This window comes from Cricetulus griseus, chromosome 2 (genome assembly GCF_003668045.3).
Source record: "Cricetulus griseus strain 17A/GY chromosome 2, alternate assembly CriGri-PICRH-1.0, whole genome shotgun sequence".
Classification (NCBI taxonomy): Eukaryota; Metazoa; Chordata; class Mammalia; order Rodentia; family Cricetidae; genus Cricetulus; species Cricetulus griseus.
The window spans coordinates 50,971,441-50,984,510 of record NC_048595.1 but is presented as its reverse complement, the minus strand read 5'-3'; the positions used below and the strand labels follow the sequence as shown (position 1 = coordinate 50,984,510).

The following is a 13,070-nucleotide window of genomic DNA, read 5'->3' as shown; positions in this document are numbered from 1 at the left end:
GTTTCAGACTTTGTTTTCTGTGAAATAATCTGATTATAGTATATGTATGCCAACTCCTTAAAAAAGGATAATCGGCAGTGACAATGCAGTGAGACTCTTCCAATAGGAGAATCCCTGTGTTACAGAGAAAACCATTTTTTTTAATGTGCTAGACACTGTCTTGCCTCCTCCCCTCTGTGATTTTGCAAGAACTAGTAGTGACATAGTTAGCCTTATGTCAACTTGAGTCATCAAAGAAGAAGGAAACACGGTTGAATGACACTGGCCTGTGGACATTCCTGTGGGGCATTTTCTTGATTGATAATAATTGTTGTAGAAGGGCTCAGCCCACTGTTGCTTTGGCTCTTTAAGACAAGTAGTGGATCCTGAGCTCTGGAGCACTCCACTCAGCATCACTTTCTGTGGTCTCTGCTTGAGTTCCTGCCTTTGCTTTCCTAGAGGATGGGAGTATAAGCTGTAAAATAAAAAACACCCTTTCTCCCCAGATAGCTTTTGTTCATGATGAGGGATGTAACTCCTATAAAGACAGTGTAAATGAGCCATGGAAACCATTTACACTGTCATCTAAGAATTATATCCCTTACCTAAAAGAATTCAAAATCAAAGCAGACTTTCACAAATACCAATGATTTCTTTTTTTCCCCCCTAAAACTAAGAATTTTTTAAAACTGCTTATTCTAGTTTGTTTCTAGTTTGATTGCTGCTGCTGTGATAAACACCATGACCATCAGCAATCACATTATTGTGCTAATCACGTACTCTGTAATTCAGCCTTTCTTCTTATACAGGTCAGGAAGTTGACCTTACTTGTGAGGTAAAAATAAAACAGTGGGTGTCTGCACTGTTGATTGAGCTGGTCAGTCAGTACAAGGTTTAAGAAACATGTTTTAGGCTGGGCATAGTCACTCACACCTGTAGTCCTTGTACTAGGAGGCTGAGCAGGAAGATTGGTCCGATGCCAGCCTGAGTGACAGAGTGAGACTCTATAGAACAACAGAAAAATGTTACATATTGATGACGATGCATAAATTAAAGGCAATCTTTTGGAAGAAGAGCCTCCTGTTTCCATATTACCAGGTTTTGGTCATTCTGTGGTGGCATGGAACTATGTGTGTGTGTGTGGGGGGGGTGCTGTGTTGACTATTAAAGCAGTGAATGTTTGCTTTGTCCACTCATTGATGTGAATACTTTAAGAGGTTAAAAATTAATGACTTACTTATAGATCATGCAATTTTGAGGCTTCCAAGAACTTTTAAGAATAAGAATGTGTCTTAAAAGTATTGTGTTTCTCCTTACAGTGAGTTACCTGAGAGAGAGGAAGGTGAAGGGGAAGAAACGCCAAACTTCAGCCACTGGGGTCCACCAAGAATGTGAGTGTATGCCATTACTGTCATTAGTGCAAGCATATCCTTGTTCTTTTCTTCAGCTTATTTAGTCTGCTGCCTGGTCTTGTGTCAGCTTGATACAAGCTTGAGTCATTGGAAAGAAAGGAACCTCAATTGAGAAACTGCCTCTACAAGATCCAGCTGTAGGGCATTTTCTTAATTAGTGATTGATGGGGGAGGGCCTAGCCCATTGTGGGTGGGGCCATCCCTGGGCTGGTGGTCCTGGCTTTTATAAGAAAGCAGACTGAGCAAACTCAGAGGAGCAAGTCAGTAAGCAGTACCTCTTCCATGGCCTTTGCATCAGCTCCTGCCTCCAGGTTCCTGCCCCTTTTGGGTTCCTGCCCTGACTTCCTTCAGGGATGAACTGCAATATGGGAGTTTAAGCCAAATAAACCTTTTTTGGTCATGGTGTTTTATCACACAGCAATAGAAACCCTGACTAAGACACTTAGTTACAAGTAATTGAGACTTAAAATAAGTAATATACTTTGTGCTAATTCCCCTTTTCTCTTGTCTGAAGACTATTAGCCAGTGTCAACAAACTGTTTGATGCTGTCTCAGAGAAAGCAACTTACAAATGTCCCTCTGACATTTGCTGCTGCTGGACCGCATGCTTTATCATGTGTCACTTACATGTGAGGCGGCCCTGCTTTGGGTGTCTCAAGCTACAGGTCTAGAAATAGTAGAGCTTCTCTCACCTACCAGCTTCTCTCCCTCCTGGTGGAGAGTACGAATTTGTGTCTGGTTTTGCCTCACAGAATGAGCTCATCTTCTCTTGCCTGTGGTTGCAAAAGAAAAACCTGTCAGGCCATCGGGTTTTATGGTTATTAAGTCCTTCAGTAGCTCCTCTCTCTGTTTTTATGCTATGTTAAATCCATACCCTCCAACCTATCATTATCTTGCAATTCCAAGTACTATCTGAATGACTCTGAATACATATTTTCTGAGTAATTTTTAAATTGAGTTGTCTACTAGTCATGTTTCTGTAGTCAAAGCAAAACTTTAACTACAGTGAACAAATTTCACTTCATACTCCTTTGTAAAGTGTGATTGGATAAAATATAAACATTTGTTTGGGTCTATAGGTGACATGAAAGCACATGCCTGCTCTCCTGGGAAGCTGAAACAGCAAGAATGATGATTCAGGGTCAGCAATAGCTGTATATTGAGACCCTGTTTCAAATAACAGAAACAAACAATGATGTGGACTTAGTAAGCAAAGGAACCCTCTAGCCTTTAAAAGCAGATAAAGTTGGCCTTCTACAAAGAACCTCACACTTACACTCTCACTGGGGAAGGCAGTGGATAGTGAGCCCCTGGTAGCAAGTTTATTTTTCTCTAAAAAGTGAGGCTTTATTAGAATGAATAGTGCTGTCTTGAGTCTTCCCCTCTTTGTTGTTTGCTCAGAGTCTCTGCTAATATTGTGCATCTGAATGAAATGGCTGATGGTACAGTGATAGCTGGAAGGCACGTTAAGTCATTGTAACCCATCGCAGAATCTCAGGAGTTCTTATTTGAGAGTTCTGTCTTTTCAAAATTTAAACTTTCACATGCCACAAATTTTGGTAGTGTATTATCATTTTTGAGCTAGTATCATTTATATAACATCTCTAAAGTACATTAGAAAATTTTAATAAAACATGAGCCGAGAGGACTCTGCAATAAATGGAACACTTACAGTGACAATAGAGCAAGTTAAATTACCTTATTCATGAGTGTGTTGTTCTTTGTCCCTTTTATAGTGTGGAGATTTTTAGAGAACCTAGTGTGTCTCTCGGAATCAGCATTGTTGGTGGACAGACAGTTATCAAACGCCTAAAAAATGGAGAGGAGCTCAAGGGTATATTCATCAAACAAGTGTTAGAAGATAGTCCTGCAGGAAAAACCAATGCACTTAAAACTGGAGATAAAATACTTGAGGTAAGTGAAGTTGAAAAATGTTTTACTTGAAACATTTGAATCAGTATAAGATTTATTTTGGCAAACTTCATGTTTAGTATAATTGGATGGGTGTAACGTCCATGTGATGCCTTAGTTTTATACTGTATACACACTATATGAACTTCTCTAGCTTGTGAGGGGAGAGCCCAGCTGACGGAAGGATTTAGCATACAGCTGCCTGTAGAACAGATGGATACCTGCTTCCCCAGAACCTTTAGCAAGTTCTTGATTGTGTGTGCTTGTATCCATGGGTCATATTTGTTCAGTTTTATGGGAAACTAATTTTAATAATTTACTCATTATTTGTTATTTTTATGTGCACGTGTCCCTCGCGTCCCACCTTCAGCCTTTCTTATCTGTCACTATGGGATCTCCTAGGGGAACACTGGCATTCATCCTTCAGTCCTGCTCTTCATGCCCTTGAAGCAAAGCACTGGCCACCCCACTGACTAAAACCCACTCCAACAATTAAGGCATTGCTCTGTTCTTGATTTGAAACCCTGGCTCTATGGACATGCTAATCTCTGAGTTTCCATAGTAAGCAGGTTACAAACACTTTTAGTACAATATCCTGTGCTTGTTTGGACACTTCTTTTGTTGGCACAAAGTGAGAACTACCCAGTTTCTGAATTGTTATAATAGTTTAAGAACTTCAGTTTAATAGAGAAACAGTAAAAGTTCAGAAGGTCCCTTACTCCCACTCAGAATCAGGCTTCTGTTATATACAGTCCTGTGCTATTTCAGGGACCTCACTGGAATGGAACCTTACCAGCTCCCAGTTTAGGGTCATTATATGAAAGTGGGAGTATTGAGATAATGTAACTGTCATCTTTGCCCCCCCCCCAGGTGGAAACATTATTTTCCTTAATCACAGTGGGAAAATGTAGAACAATTCATACATAGTTGTTTCCAATCTCTGGCTGTGGTCTAACTCATTAGTTGCTGGCTTTTCTCACCCACTGGATGATACAAATGAACTTGAGCTAACCTGTCCACAACCTGGTGCATTTCTAATCAGAAGGCTTTCTTGTGTGTCTTAGGTGTCTGGCATAGACTTGCAGAATGCCTCACATGCAGAAGCTGTGGAGGCCATCAAGAATGCAGGAAACCCTGTGGTGTTCGTGGTGCAGAGCCTGTCATCTACCCCCAGGGTAAGTCCTACTTCCTATTTCAACACAATTATTCTGCTCACCTGTCTGCTAGCCTTTGTCTCCCACTATTCCCATGTTTTCAGTGTTGCTTGGTTTTACTAGTAGAAAAAGTATTAACTCAATACACGTTTAGCTTTTTCCTTCAATCCCAATTTTGATTTGCTGGCCTAAAGTCAATCATGACACCATACATTAGTTTAAGCACACCTGAGAATCACACAGTCCTGTTTCTATTTCCTCCTGCCTGCTTGCCAGCTCTGCTAACACAGCCACATACTACCTCACTTTTCTTAGTTATTTTGAAGAGTCAGGTATAAAAGCCTTATAGAGGAGCCATCCGGTGTTTGCATGTTTGAATCATGTAAATACAGACACCTTGTTAGTGCTATGTTGTCAAGTGATAAATGCTCATTCAATGGAACTCTGACCCAAAGGTATCAGTGACAGGTTTATACTTCTCAATTGCCTGAATTCTAGAAGTGGAAGCAATGTACTTCTGAAGAGTAGAAAAAGCTACATAATTAACAGTATTTCTTATGTCTCAGGAATACAGATGATAATATGGGGAACAGGACAAGTGGATCACCAGCTGTCCCAGCACCCCAGCTTGGATGGGATGCTTTGAATGTGGTAGAGCAGTTTCTCCATAGTGGGCTGCAGCCGTGGTCGAAGCGGGCAGCTCTGTTGTGTGGCCATGCATCACCACTGTGCCTTCCAGAACCACAGCAAGACTAACTGAGAGAGTGAACTTCATAAACTCCTCTTATTTTCATATGATTTGAGATTCAATTGAACTTTTTGGGGTCGGTCCAGTTTTTAAACTGTATTTTGTATTATTAAGAATGTAGTTGTGGCTATGCTTTTATTTCTAGAATTGCATTCAATAGGAAATTTAGCTGGACTATTCTTTACCAAATGGTACTTCCAAAAAACAATTGGGAGTGAAAATGAGTTATCCAGGGTATACATTATGTGGCCAACCTTAAGTGCCTTGTTGAAAAATACTTAGAACATTGAATAGATTCAACTAAAAATATTGAGCCTCTAGTAGCTTTCACTAGTGAGCTGAGATACGAGGTTTTTCATGGATGATGTAAAGTCAGCTATAAAAACAGGAGCATCTCCTCAACATTCTTCCATGCTTATGTCACTTGTTCCAGGAAGCAGGGCAAGCTGCCACACTGTAGCCTCTGGATTCCAGCCTTGAGTGTATGCTTACTGATGGTGTTAGTGACTATGATGCCTTGGTTCAGCAGAGTAATTCCTGAGCCAATGACACAAATCAAGTTTCATGCCTTTGCTAAAGGGGTTTGGCTTGATTGTTGCCACAAGTCCTCAGGTGGAGGGTGGCAGATGGAGAGAGTACCTTCACAGTTTCATTGCTTTAAAAGTACTAGCCATAGAATTCCAGGCTTCATGTATGACAGGCACTGTACTCCTGAGCTACATTCCTCCCCACCCTTCTAGATTTAATTTTATTAAATTAATCCCCAGTGCTAGGGATCAAACCCAGAGTCTCTCCCATGCTAGGCAAGCACCCTCCCCCTGACCTTCCACCTTCAGCCCCTAGTTTTTATTTAAGACAAAGTCTTACTGAGTTGTACAGGTTGGCCTCAAAGTCCTGATCCTCCTGCCTTCCACTTAGCTAGGACTACAAGTGTGAGCCACCTTGCCCAGCTATCTTAAACATTTTGACCAGTTCACATTAAATTTTGAACTTTCTTCAAAACCCTAAAAGATGATTTTGTGATGCCATGTCACTCAAAGGACTAACATGAATAAGTGTTTTTGTGCTAGAAACTTCTCAGCACCATCAACCACATGGTGGTTCATGTGCCACATCAGAACCGACACGAACACATGCCTTTCTGAACTTCTGAGTCCCAGCTGTGTTTATAGTGCTTATTTTACCTTGCAATTGTTCATTTGCGATCAGAGCCTATGTTTCATACTGCATTTCTCTTTGGAAAGTTTCTATGCCAAGCTTAACTTTTTCCCTATAGTCCTTTTGATAGTAACATTGTGTGTATTTTTTCATATCCCCACCCCACGCCACTTCCAACAACAAAAAAATGTTTTAGAAATTATAGCCATCTCCTTAGCCATCCCTTAAGGCATCATTAAGAATTAAGATTAAAATTGAACTTCATTCCAAGCACTTAGTGAATACTGCTATGTACTAGAGCATCTAATTCCCTCAGAAGCAGTGTGATATGCTGTTTTCTTTCTTCCCAGGGCCCTGGCTGTGCTTCCTTATCACATGGCTTTAGAATGGTGCCCTTCTTTTGGTTCATGCACAGTTCCCTGTTAACCATATAAGTTCTGTTGCAGAGACAGGGGGGTGTCCACATCAGCTGGACTGGTTCACATCCACAGCAAGTCCAGGGTTTGCAGTCTACTTAGAACAGCCTGTAGTCAGCAACTGATACTCAGTTGTCTGCAGAAAAAGCAGATATCTGGATATCTGTTCAAACAGCAGGAACATGTTTATAACTTTGAGTCCTAACAAAAACTACAGATTTGGGCTATAAGCATGTACATTTTTCTTCTGTCCAGAGAGCCAGGTATGAATTGGACAGAGGTCAGGCAGTTTCTTTAATATTCTGGAAGGAAAAAAAAACAAAAAACAGAAAAACTTTCCTACTTTTATGATAGCCATCAGGTTTTATGCCATAATTATTTTTGTTGGCCATTTGAAGAGTCTCCATAACTAGTGGTTTGTAGTCTTAGCAGTGGAGTACCTAAATTGGGTAAGGCTCTAGGTTCAATCTCTAGGGCTAGGGAAAAAAATCACAAAAAATATTTTATTTTCCTAAGATGTCTTTTAGATAACATTACAAAGAGACATTATTTGGGAAGTGGTAGCCTTGTGCTGAGGGACAACCAGGAGGACAAGCCAGCTCCTGGGTGTACTTTTAGCTGAGCATGGTGGCTCAACAACACACTGAAGGCCATCCTGGGCTACAGAGTTCTACGTAGCCCTGGAGTGATGATTGAAGTCCTGTTTCAAAAAACCATCAACCAAACAAAATAAGAAAGCTATGCTATTAGCATCAGTAAGAATTAAAGTTGTTTTTATAAACTTGAACTTCAGGCTCAGTGGTTAAGAGAACTGGGTGTTGCATAGGATCCATGTACAATTCTTGTGCCCACACAGTGGTTCACAGCTACCTATAACTCCTGTTCCAGGGGATCTGATGCCCTCTTCTGACCTCCATGGGGACCAGGCACATGTGCAGCAAACAGACATATGTGCAGGCAAAACATTCATGCAGTAAAAAATAAAATAAATATATAAAATGAAAAATAAGCTCGAACTTCATTCATTTATAAATAAATGCTTATTGAATGCAACTATGTATCAGTCTCTGCACACCACAGAAATTACAAAAACACCATCCAATTCCTTCCTTCATTAGATAGCAGAAATAAATTTGTAATTTATCCTTCTCCTAGATAGTTAGATAATTATCAAGTCCATAAAGTCTGCTAAATAGCATATTTTAGCTGGAAGTTCAGAGGTCAAATGAATGAGGTTTGTAGGAGGTGTTTTCCCATCCTGGGAGCTGCTTCCAAATTACCACACAGAGGCTTATATTATTTGTAAATGCTTGGCTAATAGCTCAGGCTTGTTTTTAGCCAGCTCTTATAACCTAAATTAACCCATTTCTATTAATCTGTATGCTGCCACGTGGCTCATGGCTTGTTACCTCATTTTTGTATGCGTCCTACTTCCCTTGGCTGCTGGCTGGCATCTCGTCTGACTCCGCCCTTCCTCATCCCATCAATCTCAGTTTGACTTTCTGCCTAACTTTATCCTGTTCAGCTACTGGCCAGTCAGCTTGTTTATTAAACCAATCATATCGGCATATATTGATACAGTGTACAGAAGGGTTCTCCTGCAGCGAGGGTTCCTATATTCTAGCAACTCACTTAAGTCTCTACTGAAACTTGCTTTACAGAATGATATATTTAAATGACAGTGGTCTAACTTTGTAGTTTTCTCTGTGGTCACCTTAAACACAAATCTTTATTTGTTCTGGTGACATGATTTTATAATGCATATTTTCTCCACTTTACCTACTTTTACTGATTGCCTTGAATTGATCTTCTCATATACTTACCTTGAGATAAAGTCTCCAGGTTCATTAAGTCTTTGCTGTCTGAAAACAAAGAAACAAAGGTTGGAGCTTGCTCAGGACCAAGCCTGGCATGAGCAATGGCACAGACTAGTAAATAGACAAAAAGGAATATATCAAAGCCCATTGCATGGCTCCCACCTCCATAGCACCCACCTGTTATCCTGAACTAGGAAGATAATGAGTTTGAGGCTAGCCTAGACTACATAGCAAGGTCTAGACCAACCTGAACTGCGCTGTGAGAAAAGTCACCGACACCACACTAATCAGGAAGATGGGAAGAGAGGGGGAGATCTCTCTCTCTCACCCACCAACCATCCCTCCCTCCCTCTCTCCCTGTCTGTCTGTCTCTCCCTGAGCTATATCTCAATATGATATAGCCCTGGCTGGCCAGCAACTTGCTGTGTAGACCAGGCTGACCTCAAACTTGAATAGCTCCTCATGTCTTTGCCTTTGGAGTGCTGAATTAAAAGCATCCACCATCTTTTGCTTTCTTTTGAAACACTATGTCTCCCAAGCTGGCCTTGAGCTCACTGTGTAGTCCAGGCTTGGGATCCTCCTGCCTCGGCCTCACAAGTGCTAGGATTATGGGTGTGCACTATCACACCATCACATTTGAGCTTGCTCATTTTTCTTCTTCCCTCCTTTCTTTGGTGGTGGTAGGTCATCCCGAGTGTGCATAACAAAGGCAAACCCCCTGCTACTAACCAGGACCAAGACACTCCAGAAAGAAGAGCAAAGGTAAGCAAGCCCCTCCAGTGTCTAAGCAGTGCTTTGCTTTCTTTTTGCATAATTGAGCAGTCATGTGTGAGATCGGGGAGGAGTTCTGTGGATTTCTGCTGTGTATGAATCTGGTTCTTGACAGGATGAAGCAGCGACCAGGTGAAGCATAGGTCAAGTAGCCCGTGAAGTGCAGCCAAGGACATCTGTAATTCTCCTGTTTGGTTCTGCAGGCTGGCTCACAATTCCTAGAGTGTGATGTTCACAACTGAAAATTTTCATTTACATATTGTTTTTCCCTAAGAAGATTCATATCAAAATTTACCTCTGACTGACAAATTATTTTTGTCAGTCAGAATTAATCACCCATTTTATTCCCTACATTCTAATAGAATTCATTGACCTAAAAGTTATCTTAGGGTATGGTATCAGGTAGGGTGTTTCTACACTTTTTTACTCCATCAAGGAAATAGACTCATTATTTTGAAATAGGACTTGGAGGGCAAAATAGGATTTACAGTCCAAGCCTCCCTGGCAGGAGTTGTGGAAGAGAGGCCATGCTTCTGAGTTTGCTCTTCAATCAGCCTGTCTGTCCCTCATGCTCTACTCCTCTGATGCTGGCGCCTGGCAATCAATCTTGTGTTCCAGTGGAGTGGGTTTTTTTTTTATATTTTTTTTATCTCTTTCTAAAGTCTTGTATGGTTATGTTCATTTTTTATTTATTTCTATGTAAATATAGAGCCAACTGGGCAATTTCCACAAATTAGTTTGGTGATGTTTTGGAGTTGACTTGGGACGAGAGCACATTGTTCTGAAGTTGCAATCTTTTACTTGCCTAGCATACATTTCTCTCTCTTCCTAGAAATGCTGCATTTTGCTGGTGAGACTATTGCTTTCTAAGTTGTTTCAGTTACAATCAGACTGTTGTTTGTATAATATCACTGTTTTAGTATTTGTTGAGAGAATTCTCAAGTCACTTTGATCCTGTGAATCTAGATTTGTATTTGAGGTGTGTGTGTGTGTGTGTGTGTGTGTGTGTGTGTGTGTGTGTGTGTGTGTGTGTGTGTGTGTGTGTTTGTTTGCTGGATCATTTTCTGGGGAGGGTCTTGTGTAGTCTAGGCTGTCTTTGAACTCACTATCTAGCTCAGAGAGGACTTGATCCTCCTGCCTCCATCTCCTTGTCCAGCACACATGTCTTTGAATCTGGATTCTCATGTGAAAACATTTCTCTGGGGTTAAGAAGATGTGGGGCTACTGCAGGAGCTTGGAGTTCAGTTCCCAGCACCCATGTCCTACCGCTCACAGCTGCCTATAGCTCCTGGAGGATCCCAGGCTTCTGGCCTCCATGGCTCCTGAACTCAAGTGCACGGGCTTCCAACCCTTCCATACACACACAGACAATTAGATTCTTTTAAAGGTTCTGAAGAAGGAATTTTTTTAAATTATCACAAAACCAGCATACTCAAAATAATATATTCAGCTTCACTGTTTTCTGTAAACTAAAAATTAATTTTAAATAACACTAGTTTCTAAACTAATGAGAATTTTGTTGTTGTTGTTTTGGTGTTTTGTTTGTGGGTTGTTTCGTTTTGCTTTGCTTTCGGGACTGTTATGCTTTAGGAAAACACTTTCACAATGAGCAGTAAGAACATTCCTCAAATGCAGAGATTCAGCTCCTAGCTGCTCTCCTGGCAGTGTAGCCTTATGTTATGTGAGACACAGAATTGCAAACCGCCTGGTCTGTTTGTCAGAGAACTGTTTCTTTAGCACAAAATCAAACAGGAAAATCTGTAACTCGTCAACCAGTGGACAGTAGATCCCCACACAACCAGCTTGGAGGGACTTACCACCCCAATAAACGCCACCCAATGGCGACAGCAGAAACCAAATTCCATTCATTACTGCTGCTGCCAAGTTACAGCCCCAGTGAATAACAGATCAGACTTAACCTATTAACAAAAGCACACACAGAGAATTGTAAATAAACCACAAAGAAATAGGAAAAAATGGTGGAGTTTTGTTTCTCTCAGAATTTACTGTGTGAGCCAAAATCATGTAAATAGCTTTAAACAGCTGATGAATTGCATATCTGAGGCATCTCTGTCTAATTAGTTCTGGAAGGTAGGTCTGCTTGAGTGTTTCAAGGGGACTTCCAAAACTGTCAGTGTATAACTAAAAAAATTAAAAAAAAAAACAGTAATCATGAAACTATGCAAAATGTGCAAGTGCCAAGTATTTATTTAACTCACTACTGAGAGCAATGAGAGATGGTGAGCCTGGAGCAGAGGAGAACTGAGTAGTTAAGGTTCAAATTTAGACGTAAAATTAGTTCATTCTTACAGGACACGAAAGCTATAACTTTGGTACTATCCTTTATAAGACATTTACCTTATAAGTATAAACGCCATTTGCCTCTCTGCCACACCAAATCAATACATAATGCTGTCAAGTGAGAATCATTTGCAGTAGTTATGGTGGCACATACTTTAAATCCTAGCACTTGGGAGATGGAGTTCAGGGTCATCCTTGGCTCCATGTAGAATTAGAGGCCATCCTGGGCTATATCACATTGGACCGTGTCTCCAAAAAAATAACAACAAAAAGAATTGCTTGAGTGACTGCCATTTTCTGAAAGTTTATCTTTCAGGCAACAGCATGAATAAAGGCAGTTATTTAGACATGCAGGAAATACTTAGGGAGGTCACCATGTGCCTGGGACTAAACTTGAAGATGCTATTCTATGTCTTGTTCTCTGTCTTCATGATGTTGTCATCTTCTGACCTATGTCATCATTGAGAGTTCAACCTTCTCCATCACTAGAGGGTTTGGTGTGTGCACACCCTTCTTTAATGTGCAGCAGGAGAGTGCCTCAGGGGACTGGGCGTGGTATGCACCTTAATCCCAACACTTGGGGAGTTCAGCAGACAGATGATGGGTTCCAGACCAGCTTGGATTAGGATGCACACTTATCTGTGTTCTCTCAAGACTGTTGACAGAATATAATCAAATAAGCTGGAATTCTTAGCTCTCAATAGTACTTTTAGCCCCTGTCCTTGTCTGAGGGATCATCGTTAGTGTTGAATGACTGGGTTCTGAGAAAAGAAGGGGTTTTCTTTTTGGGTGGTGGGAGTGAGGTGGGGGTGGAGTCACTTGACTTTTCATTTCACTCACCTTTTTTTCAACTTGAAGACTATAGCTGTTGCATTCTTACTTGTTTCTTAATAAATGTTTCAAATCTGACTTTTCTTCATCACTCTTATATTTTAACATTTTGCATTTTCCATAAATACAATCACTGATTTTATTGTTAGGCGTTGTGCTCAAGAAATGTGGGAGTGCTTTCTTTTATGAATCCCAGATAGTGCCTTCTCTTCTGGAGGAATTCACTCTTTGCCTTGTTATAATGGGCCAGTGTCCACTCAGCAGAGGTGTACCTTCTTGCATTAGTGGTTTTGCCTAATAAAGCATAATTGAATGCACTTTATTGAAGTCATGTAGGAAGGCAAATCCTAATCTAGTCATTTGGGTGTTGTGAAGGGCTTGGGCATCTCAGCAGCAGCTGGTGTCTCTGAAAAGTGTGGCATGTTTCATTTTTTCTCACATTCAAGAACACATCATTCTGTGAAGGTAATTTAGCAATAGAATTTTGTTTCACTTTAATTATCAATGTGAGTCATATATTGTTGTACTATGTTGTTTGCTATGTAAATTCAGAAGTTCTTTATTCAGAATAA

At 40.6% G+C, this 13,070-nt stretch overlaps 1 protein-coding gene across 1 annotated transcript in view; it reads left to right on the top strand.

The window, feature by feature from the left end:
• The window catches only part of Patj (PATJ crumbs cell polarity complex component), a 320,448-nt gene that overhangs the window by 125,094 nt on the left and 182,284 nt on the right, over positions 1-13,070 (top strand). Inside the window, exons 24-27 of the mRNA XM_027400463.2 lie at positions 1,299-1,370; positions 3,128-3,305; positions 4,367-4,477; positions 9,280-9,357. Of these exons, the coding sequence (XP_027256264.1) occupies positions 1,299-1,370; positions 3,128-3,305; positions 4,367-4,477; positions 9,280-9,357 (439 nt within the window). The remainder of the gene's footprint in view (positions 1-1,298; positions 1,371-3,127; positions 3,306-4,366; positions 4,478-9,279; positions 9,358-13,070) is intronic.